This window comes from Mustela nigripes, chromosome 17 (genome assembly GCF_022355385.1).
Source record: "Mustela nigripes isolate SB6536 chromosome 17, MUSNIG.SB6536, whole genome shotgun sequence".
NCBI lineage: Eukaryota > Metazoa > Chordata > Mammalia > Carnivora > Mustelidae > Mustela > Mustela nigripes.
Genome location: NC_081573.1, coordinates 40,983,024 through 41,001,007, shown reverse-complemented (window position 1 = coordinate 41,001,007; position 17,984 = coordinate 40,983,024). Strand labels below are relative to the sequence as shown.

At 55.4% G+C, this 17,984-nt stretch overlaps 1 protein-coding gene across 1 annotated transcript in view; it reads right to left on the bottom strand.

Moving 5' to 3' along the window:
• Positions 1–4,268: 4,268 nt before the first annotated feature.
• Positions 4,269–17,984, bottom strand: part of BEAN1 (brain expressed associated with NEDD4 1) — a 36,364-nt gene continuing 22,648 nt past the window's right edge. Inside the window, exons 3-5 of the mRNA XM_059382599.1 lie at positions 14,560–14,820; positions 7,468–7,618; positions 4,269–6,498 (exon numbers count right to left, since the gene is read on the bottom strand). Coding sequence (XP_059238582.1) covers positions 6,159–6,498; positions 7,468–7,618; positions 14,560–14,820 — 752 coding nt within the window. The 3' untranslated portion in view covers positions 4,269–6,158. The remainder of the gene's footprint in view (positions 6,499–7,467; positions 7,619–14,559; positions 14,821–17,984) is intronic.

Genomic DNA, 17,984 nt, shown 5'->3' with positions numbered 1-17,984 from the left:
GTGGTGGTGGTGGTGGTGGTGGTGGTGGTGGTGGTGGTGGTGGTGGTGGTGTGTGTGTCTAACACAGAAGGGCCTTCATTCTCATTGTCTCTTCGTCTCTGTTTCTCTCCTTGGCCCCAGGCGGATTTGCTGCCTAAGGAGCGGGCTGGAGTGGCTTGTATTTTTTTTCCTATTAAAAAAAAAAAAACTTTATGTATTTATTTGACAGAGAGAGACACACACACGGAAAGAGAGAGCACACAAGCAGGGGGAGCGGCAGGCAGAGGGAAGGAGAGAAGCAGGCTCCCTGCTGAGCAAGGAACCTAATTTGGGCTTGGTTCAGGACCCTGAGATCATGACCTTGAGTGGAAGGCAGATGCTTAACGGACTGAGCCACCCCGGCACCCCTTTTTTTTCCCCATTAATAGCCAAAGTTTAACAATTTGGTACAAACAATTTAATATCCACTGCCACCCCCCCCCCCCATCCCGTGTAATTCTTCTGTTGCTTTTAGTTACTTATATATTGATATAACCACTTCACTCATTCTGGACATCTTGTTCCCCAGCTCTGGGGAAGCCCATTGTGCCTGTGAATTGTGTCTCTAGGGTGGGCCGAGAGCGCGGTGGGGAAGGCTGGGCCGGGGGCCGGGAATTCCCACTCTGTCCTCTGGTGCCTGGGTCAGCTCGGCTTCTCCAGGACCAGCCTCCTTCCCACCAGACCTCTGCGGCCCCGTCAGCTGTCGGATTCGGTGGTGTTGTCTGGGCCCTCTGGTGAGTGACTGGCTTAGTGAGAACCTTTCTCTGCCTGCCGGGCTGACTAACTTTGGTGACAATGCAGGAGACGGGGAGTGAGGGGGGCACAGGAGATATGCGGGAGCTGTGGTGGGGTCGGGGAGGTTGGGGGTCCCGAGGTCCAGAGAAGGAAAGGACCTGGCTCAAAGTCACAGTGAACTGATGACAGAAGTCGCGACAGCCAAGCGTCTGGGTCCCAGCACCTAGCCTTCCCTCACAGCTATCCCTGCTGCCCAAAGGCTCCCAAGTCCCCTGCAAAGCCTAGGAGCTCAGGGACACTCAGGACCCACAGAGTCTACAGGGGTGGGTGCTGCCTGGTCAGGGGCTCCCAAGTCTGCAAGTCTGCACTTACCCTCCTCCAGGCTGTTACACACACAGAGGAATTTGTTTTCATTGTAATTGAACAGACTGCTCTTGTCAGTTGTCCACTCCATAAGGCCCCCCGATCCCTGGGGTTCACCACTCAGAGGAGAATCATTCGAGTCTGGCAGGGATGGCTCAAATACACAGGGACAGGCCAGGAAGGGAAGGGCAGGCAAGAGGACGAGATGTCAGAGCCCAGCAGTGAGATAGGCCCTGAGGTTGGGCCTTTAGCCAGCCAACACAGACTTGGGACATCCACAGCCATTGCTCCTATGGGAGAATGAAGGTGACATGGTGGGCAGCAGAGCCAAGAGAGGCAATACACCTGCCCATATTCTTGGACCTCCTGGATGCAGCCAAGCCTGAAGCCAGATTTATCACTTGGACAATTTAGTTACGTGAGTCAATAAATATCCTTAAGAGGGTTCAAGCTGGGTTTCTGTCTCTTGCAGTTGAGTCATGGAGACAGGTAATGGGTCTCAGAACCTGCCAGAGGATAGCGGGTTCCCCTTTCAAAAGTTGCCTCTCCTCTCCCTGTAATCCAGGTGGTGTGGTTTTGTGGTGGGTCATGGAGCAGGCAGCTCCCAGCTATGGAGCAGAATGCTGGCCAGCCCCAGGACCTCAGGCGTCAGGCCGGGTAGGAGTTAGTGTGGTAAGGCTGGGGCTGTGACAACAGGGGCTGGGGACCTGGAGCCTCGGGATTCCCGGGAGAGATGCCTAGCAGGCACAGGGAGACTGCGACCCTGGGGGGCAAAGGCGTGCCCAGCCCCCAGCCCTGACATACCAGGCCTGACCAGGTAATTAGCTCTGACTGAGAGAGTTCACCTGACTGGGGAGGTTCAGTGTGAGGTCAAGCAGAGCAGAGCCCGCGACCAAAGATTCGCTCTCTCAGACGCCGCAGCTGCTTGTCGTTCTACCGCTCACGCCCGTGACCTGGTCAGTCATCAAGTGGACACCAGCGGTGGCACCTGAGTAGAAGTGGGTGGCCTCGGAGTGTGCATGGGGGACCCCTGAGTGTGTGGACGCCTAGTGTGGGGCGCTGGCATGTGCGCCCCAAAGCCGCCCAAGCGGGCATGTGTGTAGCCACGGGCGGTGTGAGCGGAGTGAAGCACACATAAGCGTGTGTCCGAGGGTGTTGCGAGGAACTTGGTGTGAGAGACCCCCCCTCTGTGTGCATGTGAGGGGGCAGGCTTCGTTATGTCGAGCCAGGTCGTGTTCTGAGGGGCGGCTGTGGGTGGCCAGACTTTGTATCAACCCTCCTTCCTCTCTCGGGTGATTCGGGCTGCTCATGCGTGGCCAGCGTTGGTGGTGTCCTGTCCGAGACCTTGGGGTGCACCGTGCCTGTGCATACTGGCCCAGTGGCAGAGCCTGCTGACCGTAGGGATAACTTTACCTGCCAGCCGTGGCATTTCCCCCATCAGAAGATTTTCTTTGGCCACAGAAGCCCGCATGGCTGCACCAGGGACAAGGAGAAAGCAACTCATCTCCGTCTTAATTACCAATCCTCCTACCCCCTTCCTGGTAGTGGAAACCATCAGGGTGCTTGAGAGTCTGTGAGCTACTGTGAGTGCTGTTGCCTTTCCTGTCTGGTGGCTAACTTTGAGGTGTGCTCTCCACTGCCTCCTTGGAGGGGGACTGTGTGACCACAACGTCCTGAACTGGCTTCCTTTCCTTCCTTGTTTCGCTGCCCTCTCCATCTGGGTGCTCCTGGGTCACCTCCCTCATCAACCCCTGGTGCCCTCCTCCTGTCCCAGGATCAGGTCCTGCCTCCGTCCTGTTCCCACCATCCTGAGAATTGTCACCTCCCCCTCTCACTGGGCCCCTGATGAGCCCCACTGCCTGGGGTGTGCTCCTCGGCCCCACCCCTTAGGCTGTGGCAGAGAGAGGCCAGTCTCCTTATAGGAGTGTGCTTGGACCTTGCATGTGGCGCCATGTGTAGACACAGGGTGTGTCATGGGTAGGGGAGGCGGGAAACGCCAAGCCCCGCAGTCTCCTGGGCTGGTGGGGGATCCTGTGTGTCGTTGGAACTGAGTATTGGTGTAGTTCGGGCAGGAGTGGCTGGATAGGCTGGATACCATCGCCATGAGGGCTGCCACATTCATTCTGGACAAGAGGGCCCCAGAGTACAGAGGTGGCCCCTGAGCCACACACACTGGTGTTGAGGTCAGAGGCATGATTAGTTTGCATACAGGGAGGGGTGCTTAGGCCTCAGGCTGTGCCCAGAGAGAGAGGCTGGGGGGCAGGCGGGATTCCTGAGAGTAGAATGCTTGACTGGCTAAGCCTCACAAAATATCACCAGGGTGGAAGACCAGTTCAGAACCCAAAGAGGTTTTGTCTACAACTGCTAATGTCGGTGGGCGGTGGGTTTGCAAGTGAGAGAAGGGAAGTGCGTGCTATTTTCCCAAGGCAGACCTGTTGGCTTTGAACAGTGGCAGCAGGCGGCCAGCAGGTGGCAGTGTGGGCTTGGAGTGGGTGCAGGATGGCTGGGACCTGGAACTGATGCTGTACCTTTCTTCGGGACTGAGTCCCACTTTCAGGGTACTCCCGGGTCTAGGACTCTGCTGGTGGATGCCACTCGAGTTCGAGCGGGAGGGAAGGGTGACAGAGGAAGGCAGCCAGCCTCTGCCAGAGAAGGGATTAATGAACAAAGCCCAGGAAAGAATTTCTGCAAGGGGAAGAAAGCAACTCATCTCCGTCTAATTACCAATCCTCCTACCCCCTTCCTGGTAGTGGAAACCATCAAGGTGCTGAGAATGAACTGCTGGGCTAGGAGAAAGCTCAGTGTCCGGGGATCCTGAAGTCAAGTCCAAAACTTGATGGCCCGTGTTGGTGACACCCTGACCACGGCTCAGAGAGATGAAGCTGTGTTTCAGGGAGGTTAAGAAAAGAAGCGAGTCAGCGTGGAAGTCCCTGACTACCCCAATAGCCGTGTCAACAGGGAAGTGACAAGATTTCAGGGCTTCTCCTCTTGAGAGAAGGAAGGTACTTCCGATTTGCTGTTATTTACTTAACGTTCCTTACATGTGAACGATGGCCCGAGCCCCTTACCACACGCACTCCTCCCGAATATTATTTTTGCAATATTTTTATTGATACGATATATTTATTTTGAACACAGAAAAGATACATTGTTGCTTATTTAGCGCTTAAACCAGGAACGAGAAAAGCTGTTTAGCTCCATCCCTCAAACATTGGTGAGTACTTAGGGATTTTTATCTTTTTTCCCACAGTACTCTCTAGGGTTGCAGAAGCAGGATGCATTTCTTAAAAGAGTCCCATCCCTGGAGTGCATTTAAAGGCTATACAGTACAACAGACAGATATTTTTTGCCTAGAAAACAGTACACCACAGAGGCGGACAGAACTGCTTGTAAACAAGGTCCCTTTCCTGGCGGAGTTGGGTGCTTCAGGATGCCGCAGAACCTCTGCACGGATTCCTTTCGGTTCTGCACCGGAAGAAACCCTATTTCTACAGAAAGTAAAATTCACGATTGCCATCCTTGTCACCCTACTTCTCAAGAAAGGGATTACTGAAATGTCTTAGCCCTTCATTAGAAGAATGGAAATGGGGGGCGGGGGTGGGTGGGGGCGGGGGGGAGGCAGGGTGGACTCGAGTTTTCCACTTCCTGCCGCTGGCAATGCTGGCGGGACACTCTGCAAAGCTGTTCGGCTGCCTCCCTCTGGCAGGCTGGGTCTTCATCCATCTTCTTGGATGGAAATTGCTGGGAGTTGTGGGCCACTCTGTAAGCAGGCACACCCATATATCCCTTCCAGGTGCCTCTGGCGGTGAGGCCCAGATCTGATCTCTCATGGTGGCATGCTAGTATTTCGGGGGCCCGCTTCCCCAGTATTTCATCTCTGCAAGTGCCCTGGAGGGCAGGGGCAGAATGCATCAGCTCACGATTCCCAACTAGGAGCTGCCGCCCGGGGGAAGGGTAGACAGCTCACACTCGGCCATGGTGGTCAGCTGGGCACGCACTTAGTGAGGGGCCACGTCTCTGTCTCAGAGCTGTGCCCAGGCCACCCTTCTCTTCTTTGAAGACCCTCAGCCCTGGGCCGTGGTTGGACTGACACGGGGACAGCTGTAACCCACCACCACCACTGTCGCACGCCGGCCAAGGACCCTGCTCATCACCAGTCGCTTGGGGTGGGGGCCCTCCAAAATAACGCCGCCAGCGCCATGAGGCCGGGGGCACTGGGTTAGGGAGGGGGCGGGGGAGGGCGGTGAGGGCTTCCAGGTTGTGCCTGGGCCCCCAGGCCCATGTCCCTCACCCCGTAAGTGTCAGGGTGGTGATAGTGTGGCTGCCCTGGAATTGAGGGAGGGGTCCAGTGTGTGGCTGAACCTCACTGAGGCCTGTCCCACTGCCCAGGAGGGCGTGTTGCCCTGGAGTGGGGGTGGGGGCAGGCGGCCGACCTGGGAGGGTCAGGCAGTTTCTGGAGGCAGAATCAGAGTTTGGGCACAGCCTGCCAGGCGAGGGCAGAGGCAAACAGGCCAGGGAGAGGGGGGAGCAAGGCCCTGTCCCTCTCCAACTGTCTTCTCCCAGCATTGCCTGCAAAGGCATAACCACAGGCTGGGGAGGAGACGGGAGGTCAAGAGAGCTTCATTTTTAATGAAACCTTAGCAGATGGGTTTGTGTGGATGTGGGAGGGGGGCTGTGTGTATTCACATGTCTGTACATGTGTGGTGCGTATCTGGATGTGTGTGTGCATGTGTGTCAGCGTGTATGTGTATGTACAAACCGTTTATCTGTGTGTGCACGTAGAAGTGTGTGCACAGCTCTGTGTGTGTGTGTGTACTTGTACAAACTATCTGTATGTGCACATGGGAGTGCTGTGTGTCCATCTGTGTGTGTGTGTGTAGGTGTACAAACTGTGTATGTATGTGTGCACGTGGGAGTGCTGTGTGTGCATCTGTGTGTGTGTGCGTGTACGCATGCCCTTGTAAGCCTGTGTGTGTGTCTGTGTGTGTGCACGCCCTTGTGGCTCAGCCCGAGGGACCGCAGGACCTGGCTGGCTGGGTCACTCACAGAATCCTTTCTGGACGAGAAGCCGGGGCCCGGGTCAGGGTGGGTGAGCCTGGGGAGCTCCTGGGCCCCGGTTCTGGGCCCGGCAGTGGCAGCAGACCTGATGGGGGGCCAAGCCCGCACACGGCCTCGTAAGGGGGCAGGGTATCCATGGAGATGGTGTGGAGGCCAGCCTGGCCCAGGATCCTCTGCGCAAGCTCGTATCGGCCCGGGCTGTGGATGATGCCCCCATACAGGATGCCATCCAGCACTGGGTAGGAGTCGGTCAGCGAGTAGGGTGGTGGTGCGTCCGTGGGGATGTACAGCTGAGTGGCTCCTGGTCCCATACATTCCTCATAACTGCAAGAGAAGAGGCTCCCTCAGGGCTCAGTGGAACCTGGCTTCAGGGGCCAGTGTGGGGGCTTTCCCGAGGGCTGGGAGCCTGGCGACAGGGACGGTTGCCCTGGAGGTTTGTCATGCTGGCTCTAATGAAACCCTCCAACTCCCCCAGGAAAGGCACCGCTGAACCACTGAGACTGAATTCTAGTCCTGACTCAGCCCAGGCTCCGTGTGAATGTGCTTGGGCAAGTCACTGAACTCCGGGTCTTGGATAGCTCAGAACAGTGGCCACGGCCGATGGAGCGGCTTCCTAGCCGGCACTGAGAGTGCATGGTCCGGGGCAGTACCCTCAGCCTGTCTGACTCTCCTGGGCCTCAAGTCATGGAAGCGGCCCTTCCAGGCTTAGAAGGAGACCCTGGGGCTCCTCAGAAACACAGAGGTGTAGGGCACTTACAGCCCCCCAAGGGGAATGGGGTACAGGGTGATGGGGCTGTGGCTGTTTGTGGGGCCAGAGGGGTCTCCTGGTAAGAAAGCAAAGGAGGTCCTGATCTCTCTTCTTTTTCCAACTATTAGCCTGTGGGTCATCTGTCTGAGGGTGCCAGGGAGAACCCACAGGCCCCCCAGAGAAGAATTCCCCAGTGGGACTGGGCTACCTGATGGTCATGAGTGCAGTTTGGACACAGTAAAGCCTGACCCAGTGCATGGGGTTTTGGGTTTTGGGGATGCATACGAAAGAGCCGGGGCCCATCCCCTGACACGAGTCAGAAGGAGCTGAGCTTCTCCTTCTCCAGTGACATCTTTTGAATCATGCCCTGTGTCATTGGGACCTGCTTGGTCAGGAGATGGCCACATCCAGAGATTTTCTGCATTTACACCGTTTGGGGGAGATGTTGCTATTTCCTCTGGACGGGGTGGGGTGGGGGGGCGGGTAGGGATTCATACCCAGTGCCCTTCCGGCTCCTGCCCTCCTCCCCCAAACTGTCTCCTTACCCTGGTGGAGAATCCGGGTACATATCTCGAAGCACTGTGGCATCCACGTCCCCATCAGAACTCAGGTCCAAGGGAGGGGACCAGTCTTCGACAGGGCTACAGCTGTAGCGTATCCGGTGGCTCGAGCGACTGTACGTGTGCCCATCAGACACTGCAGGGGACAGACATTCAGCCTGGGCTTTAGACCGGGAGCAGGGAGGGCCCTACATGTGTAGCTGAGGCCACTGAGACCCTGTGCTCTCCAGCTCACCATCTGGTTCCTCACCAACCCCAGCGGCCTGTCATTCTCTCAGAGCTATAGCCCCAGAATGTAAGCACCACTGCTGTGCTGGGCATGGGGTCTCTGAGAGGAAGTGGAGTGGGTTCTGCCCTGGTGGGACTCCCAGGGTGGTGAGCAGCCTGTCCTGGTAACAGCCTGGTACTGAGTCATGAGATTTGATAGATGCAGCACTGGCTCTATGGGAACAGGGATGAGCTGACTCAGCCTGGAAGTCAGGGAGGCCTTCCTGGAGGAGGGGCTCCTAAAGCTGGGTCTTATCTAGGAATTAGCCAAGAGAAGAGGGACAGACTGGGAAGAAGGAAAGAACAGTTGAGCTAAGGAAGGAGGTTAGAAATAAGAGTGTGGTGTGAAAAGGAAGCTTTAAAACTGGGACATGAAAACTGGGGAGTCAGGGAATGAGGGCCACAGAGGTCTCTGGGGTCAGGCCTCCCTTCTCCCTGCGCCCAACTATACATTATTCCCTTATTTATCCCAGGAGAATAGGCACTTCTGTAATGAATTCTGGCCACTCCATATACTGTCTTCTCTTCTGTTTTGTTTGTATGTTTACCATATAGTAGTACATTAAAGGCTCTGAAAAGTCCTGCAGCTGAGAATTGCATTTGACAGTACTTGGGCAGCATTTGATCACAGACTCTTCTTTTCTTGGATCTAGTAACACTGTTTAGGAAGTGCTGATAGAGCACATGCATTCAACAAGTGTGGTTCAGAGGGGCTCGGCGACTTGCCAGAGGTCACACAACAAATTACTGGTAGGACCAGAGAGCAGCTCAATAGCCTGGCTCCTCACTCTATAAAGCGCTCCACCTCCCTGTTTCTGGCAGTTCTAGTAGAGGCTAGGGGACAGGGGAGCTGCAAAGATGGCTGAGGCATGAGGTCTCCCCACCCACACTGGGGTCTCCACAGGCTCCTCCCTTCAGAGATCAGGAGGCGACATCAGGGGCTTATCTGTCTGGGGTGGGGTTAGTGACCTGCTTTGAGGTCAGCAGCACCGTCTATTCCCATCTTACACACTGAGGATATCCGTCCCCATTCTCCATTCTACAAGCTGTATAATATTCTCTCCACTTCCTTCATCTCTTTTTGCCCACTCCTGATACAACAGTGAGTAGAAAAATCTGGACGTGAAACTCTATCTGCAGGTATAATCCCGGGGTTATCTATGGACCTTGAGAAAGCTCTCGGAAGAAAATATTCCAGACACGTTAACAGTGGCTCTGTCTTGATGACAGGATCATGACCCTTATTTTCTTCTTTATATTTTTTGTATTTTAAAGGTTTTCCCACGGTGAACACATATTACTTCTCTACTAGGAAAAAGGTCCCCAATAATGCATGCTATAAAAAGGAGCTGAAATGAGATTTGTTTCCCTTTAGGGCACCAGCTGAAGGGTGAGAATTTCTGGAAGAACTTGAGGAAGAAACTCAGGAAAGAAGAAAGCATGAAATAGGGTGAGGACAGAGGTGGGATGTGGGCCTCTGGGCTCTGGGGCGAGGAGGGGCCCACCAAACCACACAGGAGGTTAGGGCTTGTCTCAACCTCGGGAAAGCTAAAGCTGTGTCCTAGACCATGGTGGGAGAGCTGTGGTGGGCACGCCCGACAGCTAATGGAGCCGAGCATACTGCCGTGCCCCTCTCTGCTTGGGCATCTTTCCTGGGGCTTCCCAGAGGCTGAAGAGCTTAGGGAAACTGAGGCTGCTCTGAGGCGCTCACCTAGCTCAGAACCCGATCCTGAGTTCACCCAGCTCAGCGCAGACAGAGTTCCTGAGGAACAGCTGGAAAGACTCCCCCGGCCCCTCATTTCAACTCCCCCAAATTCTTTTCTCATCTCCTCTCTCTACTTCCACGTCAGCACAGACCCCAGTGGTCTAGGCCTCTGGAAGTACCCCCTAGCCACCTCATGGGGAGTGAGATCTCCCTACCCCTTTGTTTGCCAAAGTCAAGAAACGCTTCAGCTCGTGATTTAACCCCAATCTGAGGTACACGCCCCTCCACGAGCCCAGGAATAGAGAACAGGAATTTGCACCCACGGGCACCTGCTGTGTTCACCCCACACCTGTGAGAGGCGCTGTGGCCGCCTCCTGCTCTCAGATGGGGAAACTGAGAGGTGGGGGCGCTCACTCTAAAGCCCCAGCAAGTGAGAGACCCGATCTGCCTCCTAAAACTGAAGATCTTTCCATCTCACAGAAATAGAATTTGTTTCATTCACTCACTGGTTCATTCATTCATTCATTCATTTTCAAACATTTATTGGCTCTTCTCTCTGTGCCCGGCTGGACGGCAGAAGGACTCTGTGCACAGGCAGAGGAGGGCCAATTGTGTCCTAAGGGCAATGGGGAGCCACTGAGGGGTGTTGAGCAGAGGATGGCACTTAGGTCAGTCACCAGGTCAGTCACTTAGGCTGCCTTGCAGAGAATGCCTAGCAGCTGCCGGTCAGGTGGCTGGCAAGGGGCAGAGGCCAGTGTCACCAGTGTGGCCCTGGCTTAGGTTTTCTCGGGGGAGAAAGAATGAAAAGAATTAACATGTATTGAGCATGGACCCGGAAGCCAGGTTCTGTGCGACTTAGTCCTCACAGTACCCTGTAGGCGTGGGTCCCCGTGTACCCATCATGTAGGTGACTCGCCTGAGCTACACACTGGTTAGACCACTTTCCCTGGGTTGAACAGTAAGACGAGGAAGATGAAGGCCATTTTGGATCCCTGGTTCTGAGGGGCCTGTGAGACCTTGAGGAGAGACGCCTGGGGGAGCCCTGGCCGAGGGTGACCGGTAGTGCCTGAAACAGGCAGGTGGCTGAGATGGAGCCAGAAGTGCGTGTAGAGAGAGGACCTGGGGCCAAGGGTTTGGCTTGGAGGGACCTTGCTATTCCTCTCCTCAGAGACTAGGAATCCACAGAGAAGTCTGAGGAGGCACAGGCAGAGCGCTAGGAGAGAGAGCAGGAGAGCCCGAGTCAGGGCAGCCAGGGGAAGGGGGTGTCTGGAGGACAGAAGCGTCCCCAGGGCTACCGGGCGGGTGCTTGTCAGTGCTCTGCTGCTTTGCCCTCCCCACAGTGAGGCACGGGGTGCTTCCTTTCTCGCCAGCCTCCTTCCAAGGTTCCTGGCACCCCTGTGCACCCTCCAAGAAGCTGTGGGAAGCTATGGGGGGGGCGTCAGTGCCTCTCCCACTGAGGCCTCAAGCAAGAGCTGAGAACCTAAGCAGGGCAAGGAGGCGGGAACCCTACACATGGGTACCCATGGGGACAGGGAGGCAGGGCTGCACCCGTCAGCACTGGGCAGCAAAGGCCTGATGCCGGGTGTGGCCTGGCTGTGACCTGCTGTCACACCACTAACTCCACAGAGATCAGGGCCAGGGCCTTGCTCATGGACCACCAGCCCTGGGCCTCCAGGCCCATCTCTCTTCTTAAGGCCAAGGTCAACCTCAAACCTCAGCTTGGGATTTACTCTGGCCCCCTCTCCCATGCTCTAAGTACCAGGCTCCTCAGGCCTGGGAACTTCCAGGCTGTTCAACAAGGTGCTTTGGTACCCCGGTCTTTAAAATGGGCAAGGGGCACCTGGCTAGCTCTTGATCATAGGGTTGTGAGTTCGGGGCCCATGTCAAGTGTAGAGACAACTTTAAAAAAATAAAACACTGGGCGCCTGGGTGGCTCAGTGGGTTAAGCTGCTGCCTTCGGCTCAGGTCATGATCTCAGAGTCCTGGGATCGAGTCCCGCATCGGGCTCTCTGCTGAGCAGAGAGCCTGCTTCCCTCTCTCTCTCTCTGCCTGCCTCTCCATCTACTTGTGATTTCTCTCTGTCAAATAAATAAATAAAATCTTAAAAAAAAAAAAAAACACTAAATAAAAGGAAATGGGCAAACACAGCACTTGCAGTGAGGAGGAAATGGGGTGGTTCCTTCCCTGGTGGAACATCTTCTCTGGGTGAGATCCTGTGCTGGGCTATGGACCCCACTGGTCAAGAGCCACCCACAGGTCCTGTTTTCCATGGTGCAACCCTGCCATCCCATGACAGGGGCATTGGCAGAAGTGTGGGCAAATGCCAAGCAAGTACAGGGAAGGGTGATTCCATCCTACCTGGGCAGGATGTGGTGGCATTTGAGGTGGGCCTGAAGGACAAGTAGGCTTTTGTCAGTTGTTGTGGGGTGGGGGTGGGGGGGGTTAGTATGGGGAATGGCACTGTGGACCTAGGAAGAGCATATGCAAAGGTGTGGAGGTTCCCCTAACCCTAATTCTCACTCCTTATTGGGAGTGGGCATGCCTGGGCAAGAGCCTCCCACTCCTCCAGGGGCCGGCTGGAGCTATAAGCATAGGAATAAGCCAGGCCAGTGCTGGGCAGTGCTCCTGGCTTGTCTTCTTGGGGAGTCCTCAGCTTCTGGGGACCCTAGAGGGGACTGGGTTGGCTGAGCTTCCAGTACCTGCTTGATTCATGCTGACTCTTCTCTTTAGCTTCCCCTGTTGGGCAGTGAGGACAAACCACTGACCTGCTGACCTGCTGTCCCCTTCCTCCGTCGTGGCCACATGTCCCCTGCCAGGTGATGTCCCTCTGTGTCTCGTTGAGAGGGGCAGCTTCCTGCTCTTCTACTTCTCCTACCAGCATTGCCAGCGGAGCAACATCCAGGTCCACAGGGCCCCTAGGTCTTGGGTGCATTTGCCAGATGGGGCCCTGGGCCCATGGGGTGCCCCTGGTGCTGTTTCCCCCACACCTTCAGCCTCCCTCAGGGGTGCGACCCATGGCACGTGGTGGGGAGCCTGCAGGAGCCTAGGCTGGGCTACCTGGGCTCAAATCTGGGGTCCACCTGGCTGGTTGACCCTAGGTAGGTTACTTCAGCACCTGACTATGGTCTGAATGTTTGCTAAACCCTCCAGCCCCCAATTCTTATATTGAAATCTGAACCCCCAAGGTGCTGCTAGTATGAGTTGGGGACTTTGGGAGATGATTAGGTCACGAGGGTGAAGCCCTCACAATAGGGACCAGTGCCCTCACAAAAAGAAACCCCAGAGAGCTAGCTCATCCCTTCTACTGTGTGGGGACACAGCGAGAAGGACGTAGGCCCTCACCAGACACCAGATCTGCAGGGGCCTTGATCTTGGGAGTCCCGAGCCCCCAGAATGTAGAAAAAAAGTTCTTTTGTTTACAAGCCACTCCGTTTTTGGTATGTTTGTTATAGCCACCTGAATGCCCCAACTTCAACTTCCTTTAAAAAAAAAAAAAAAAAAAAGATTTATTTATTTGACAGAGATCACAAGTAGGCAGGGAGGCAGGCAGAGAAAGAGAGGAAGAAGCAGGCTCCCTGCTGAGCACAGAGCCTGATGCGGGGCTCGATCCCAGGACCCTGGGATTGTGACCTGAGCTGAAGGCAGAGGCTTTAACCCACTGAGTCACTCAGGCGCCCCTCAATCTCAACTTCCTTATCTGTAAATTGGGAAGGCAATAAAAAGTAGTCTGACCTCCAGGACCACAGTAAGGGTGAAATGAGATCGTGCGTGAAAAGTGCGGGGCAATCAGTGAGTGTCCTGCCGTCCAGGTCCTCCCTGCTTTAGCTCCCGGCGGCCGGGTACGGGAGGCGAGTTGTAGTTGCTGAAAGGTAGCCCCTTCCTCACCCAGTTAACTCTGTGTGGAAGGGGGAGGAAGTGGCACAAAGCTGCGGGGTGATCGGGGCATGTTGGGAGGGGGCTGTGGATTTCAGGCCTCTGGTCCATGTGGATGAGATCCCACCCAACCAGTTTTTAGATTTTTATTTTCTTTCTTTCTCCCAAGCTTTGCCTGTCCCAGAGGAGGAGGAAAGATTGCTAGGCCCTGCCATGGCTCTGGAGCCTCCAGGTGGCTTCACCTGTGGTGTGATGGTGGCCTCTGGGTCCATATGGCTCCCAGAGTCCAGGCCGAGGCTCCGTCAGGCCTCAGGGCAGGCTTTTTCCTGCTTTTGACAACCATTCTGGGAATTGAATGAACTGAGCTCCTTCTTGCTGCTGTTAGATAACGGTCCCCTTCCAAGTATCAGACAAAGTCAGGTGGCTGCCTTCTCTAAACAGTTCAGGCCTTCTGGCCAGATGAACACTTTGGGGACTGGTTGCCCCAGGAATTAACCACCACCTCTGTGTAAGGGAGATTCCCCTCATTGGGAAAATCTCCAATCCGTTCTCTATGCCCTTTGCAGGCTCCCTGGGGGTAGAGTCACTCACTCATCACTCGTGCCATCATTCATCCATCCACTTATTCATGTGTCCAACTGACCCCCCACCTGTCTAGCCCACCACCTTCCTATCTGTCCATCTTTCCATCCATCCATCCATCCACCCCCCCATCTATCCATGCGCTCACACAGCCCACCCAGTCCACGCCGCCTGTATCCACCCACTCTAGCCATTCATCCTCTCTTCCTGTGTCCTTCTGTCCACCCATGTCGCCAACCATCTCCCACCCCACCCACTCACCCATCTTTCCCTTCAGCCACTGGTCTGTCCACTCGCTCGCCCCACCCCCATTCCCTCACCTCTCCATCTCCTCATCCCCCTCCCCATCTGTCCCCCCCTCCGACCCCCCCATCCCTCTCTCCCTCCGTCCTTCCACGCAGGTCCCAGCTGGACCAGCTGTCAGTACAGCCGGGCCCACACTGGCCAAGGCTGGGGAGTAGACCACACCCTTCCTTTGACCTTCAGGGTCACCTTGGCAGACTCCTGGACCTCTCAGGCCCCTGAGAGCCTCTGATCTCTTCCTGACCACCCCGTCCCACCCCTGGCAGGGCTGCCCCCCTCCCCTGTGTCTCCTGGGTGGCCGTCACAATCAGACAGGAGGCCAGGCCCCGGGGTGGACGGCAACTCACCGTATCCTTGCTCGTACTCTCGGTGGTAACGGCGGCGGTGGCGGTGGTGGTGGTGATGGTGGCGGCGGTGGCGGTGGCGGTGACGCTGGAGCCGGGCCTGCCGGTCCCTGCGGATACTGCCCACGATGATAGTGATGCAGGAGAGGATGATGACCACCCCTATGACTGCACTTGCCACCAATACAGGAGACACCAGCAGGTGGCTGTGCTCCGAGCTCTCTGAGTACGTGGGGTAGAAATAGCTGGTTCGGTTGTACCGAGCTATTGGGAACAAGGAGAGGACATTGAGTTGGGGCACAGACCCTGCCATGTTTCCTCTTCCAGCCCGGCTGCCCATGAATGATGTGTCCCTAATAAATGGAGGACAGTCAGGCTTCAGCCCCATGGACGGTGTCCCAGCTGCCTGTGAGAGGGAGGAAGGGAACAGTGCTTTGCTCTGCTCCCTGAAGGAGCCCCTGAGGCTGCGGCTTGACCTCCCCTCCTCTTTTCTCCAGCTCTGGCCGGAGAGCTCAACTAGCTCACAGGTAGGAGAAGAAAAACTCCAGGCAATAGACTTGTCCAAGGTCACAGAGCAAATCAGTGGCAGAACTGAGGCCTGAAGTCAAGACTCAGTGCTAGATAGGGACTCTACTCCACCAAGATTTGAGGTTGGAAGGTGAACTTTACTTTGGAAAGGGGTCAGTGATGGATGGGGATGTTGGTCAAAGTATGAGGACTAACTCTGCTGGCCTCTAACACTGACCTCCTGCTTTGGGGGGTGAAACCTCCCCAGGGGGTTCCAGGGAAATCAAATGGTAACTGACCCAGACACGTCAAGGGGTTGGATCAGAGCAGAGAAGGCTTCCCAGAGTGGCTGTACTAATATTAAAAAAGACAGACTTCAAAACAAAAACTGTCATTAGCGATAAAGGGGCATTTTATAATGATGAAAGGGCAGTCTGTCAGGAAGTCGTAACAATTATAAACCTATATGCACCTAAGAACATAACCCTACGATATAGGGAGCAAAGGCTGAAGCACTGAAGGGAGAGACCAACGGCACGGCGGTAACGGCTGGAGACATCAGGACCCCACTTTCGACAAGGTACAGAATTCAGTTTCATGTCTGCTTTTGACTGGTTGGGCCTGCTTGAGTTTTTGGGGAAGTGCCAGCTGCTTGTTTTTATTCCCTTGGCTGTCAGCTAGCTACCCTAAGCTCAAGTTGTCCGTTTTTCCTGAAGACCCACAGCTGGAAAGGGGCAAAGTGGGGCTCTCCTCCTTGTCTCTCAGGCAAAAGCGATCCATTTAAATTGTCCAGTCAGACCTCAATTTAGGAGGACTCAAGCCCTTGGCTGTGGACATGGAGCATGCCGGCCACGCTTTCCTCAGTCGAGGCTGGCGACAGACGTTACTAAATGACAATGGTTCTTATTCCTTTTGGGTCCAGGAGGCAGCCTCCATGTCCTTTCTAGTAGTGGTCCACATGGTGATTCCACCCAGTCAGGGAATGGAGCTTTTGGTCCCACTTGCCTAGTGTGACCATGGTGCCCTGTGCTACTACTACTCTGCAGCCAGTGGCCAGGGCTTTGGCTCAGACTGGAGCTGAGCCATGGTCACCTATTACTGGATTCTCTCTAGTAAAGTCCAGGCTGCCCAGCTGTCCAATTGATGTCACCCTCTTCCTCCTCACCAGGTGGCCTCTCATTTTGGAGGCCAAGGGCAGGGGTGGTGCATGTCAGGGACATCGCTCTTTTCCAGAAAGTAGGAGTGGGGGCGCGGTCCACACCATTGTCAGGGCTCTAGACTGTCCCATTCAGTGTGTCCCCGCTGCTGCTATGGCTTGTGTCGTACCGGTCACCCATGACTCAAGGCAGACGTGCTCCTGGAGAGCTGGCCCGTCCAGGATGGTGCCCAGCTCAGCTCCCTAGAGCTGGATATGAGTGTGTGTGTCTGTTCTGTGCTGCTGAGGTGCCGGTGCCTCAGGGTCACCTTGAAGATGCCCCGCCCTCCTCCGCGTCACCTGCAGATGAGAGCCTTGTCCCCCAGCAGTTCCAGTCTCATCACCAGTTGGGTGCAATGATGGCATCACCCATGCCCGCAGACAGAGCCAGTTGGTGCCGGCGCCCACCTGCCTTGCTGGTTGAGCAATTAATCTCCCAGTCACCAGGACCGGCAGAGGTAGGTGCTACTTTAAATTATGAGGGAAACTCTTCCAATTTCTAAACGCAGGGCCCATTATATCAACAAGATATGTATGACTGCAGAGAAATAACAGGGTGACAGCCCTCCTTGCCACCCCTCTGCCTCCCCGTCCCCCTACACCAGCTGTGGCAAGCACAGAGGATAAGGCAGGTTTTGCCTCTCTCCTGGACTTTCTTCCCAAGCGGCTTCTACAGAAACTGAGCCCTAGACAGATTAAGCAACTTGCCCAAGGTCACGTGGCCCACGGAGAGGGAGCTGGGTTGGGGGGCAACCTCAGGCCTACACTCTGAGCCAAGGGCTAGAGCCTGTGACTACCAGGCACTGGGCTCTGGGAGCTCATGTTTTCTTGGATCTTGATAAACTAAAAAGTTCCTGTCTCTAAAATGATGCTTGGCTGCTTCTGGATCCCTTTATTGTAGTCAGAGCAGGCCGTGATCTACAGCTTATGCAGGGTGAAGGCGTACTGACAGCTGAACGTTGCTGATAAGACACCAGGATTCCAGAGAAGGGAGCCCGTGTGTGTCAGGAAGAGACAGATTGGGACAAGTAGATACTCAGGGCTGAGGGGCTGGGGGAGGGGACCCCTCTTCTGTGTATCTTCCATTTCTGCATCTGTCCCAGAGATGTGGTTGGGACTGTGGGGAGGGGCCCTGGGGCAATTTCTCCACAGAGGAACAATGGGAATACTAAGGTAGCTCTCACCGGGCACTTAGCAGCAATGGTCAGGCTCTACACCCTTTATAAGCACCATAATCTCATTTAATCATCACAGCAACCTGAGAGGCAGATATCTTTCCCACCCATTTTACAGATGGGGAAGCTGAGGCACAGAGGTAGTGAAAGGGGTGGAGCCAGAACTTAGATCCAGCTTGTTCTGTGCTGTTCCCAAGCCTGCACTCATACTCCCTCTGGTTCCACATGGGGTTGACAGCCCCTGGAGGGCAGGACCTGTGTCCCCTCGGTCTTGTCACTGGGTTTTTCCAGCATCTTGGGCGAGGCCAGCCCACAAAGGGAACTCGGGGGCCATTTGAGTCTCAAGGAGGGAGGTCAGGGATGGGTTGCTTGTGTTCTTGGGGGCATGGGGCCGGGCTCTGTGAGCTACTCCGTCATTCTCACTCACCCGCTGGCACGTCCTTCTGCTCATCACTCACCCAACCGTCCAGCCCAAATGCGGGATCCACGCTCGTTCACAAGCCCGGGCAGATTGTGGGGATGGAAGGGGTGTTACCGTCTAGGGGAGCGGA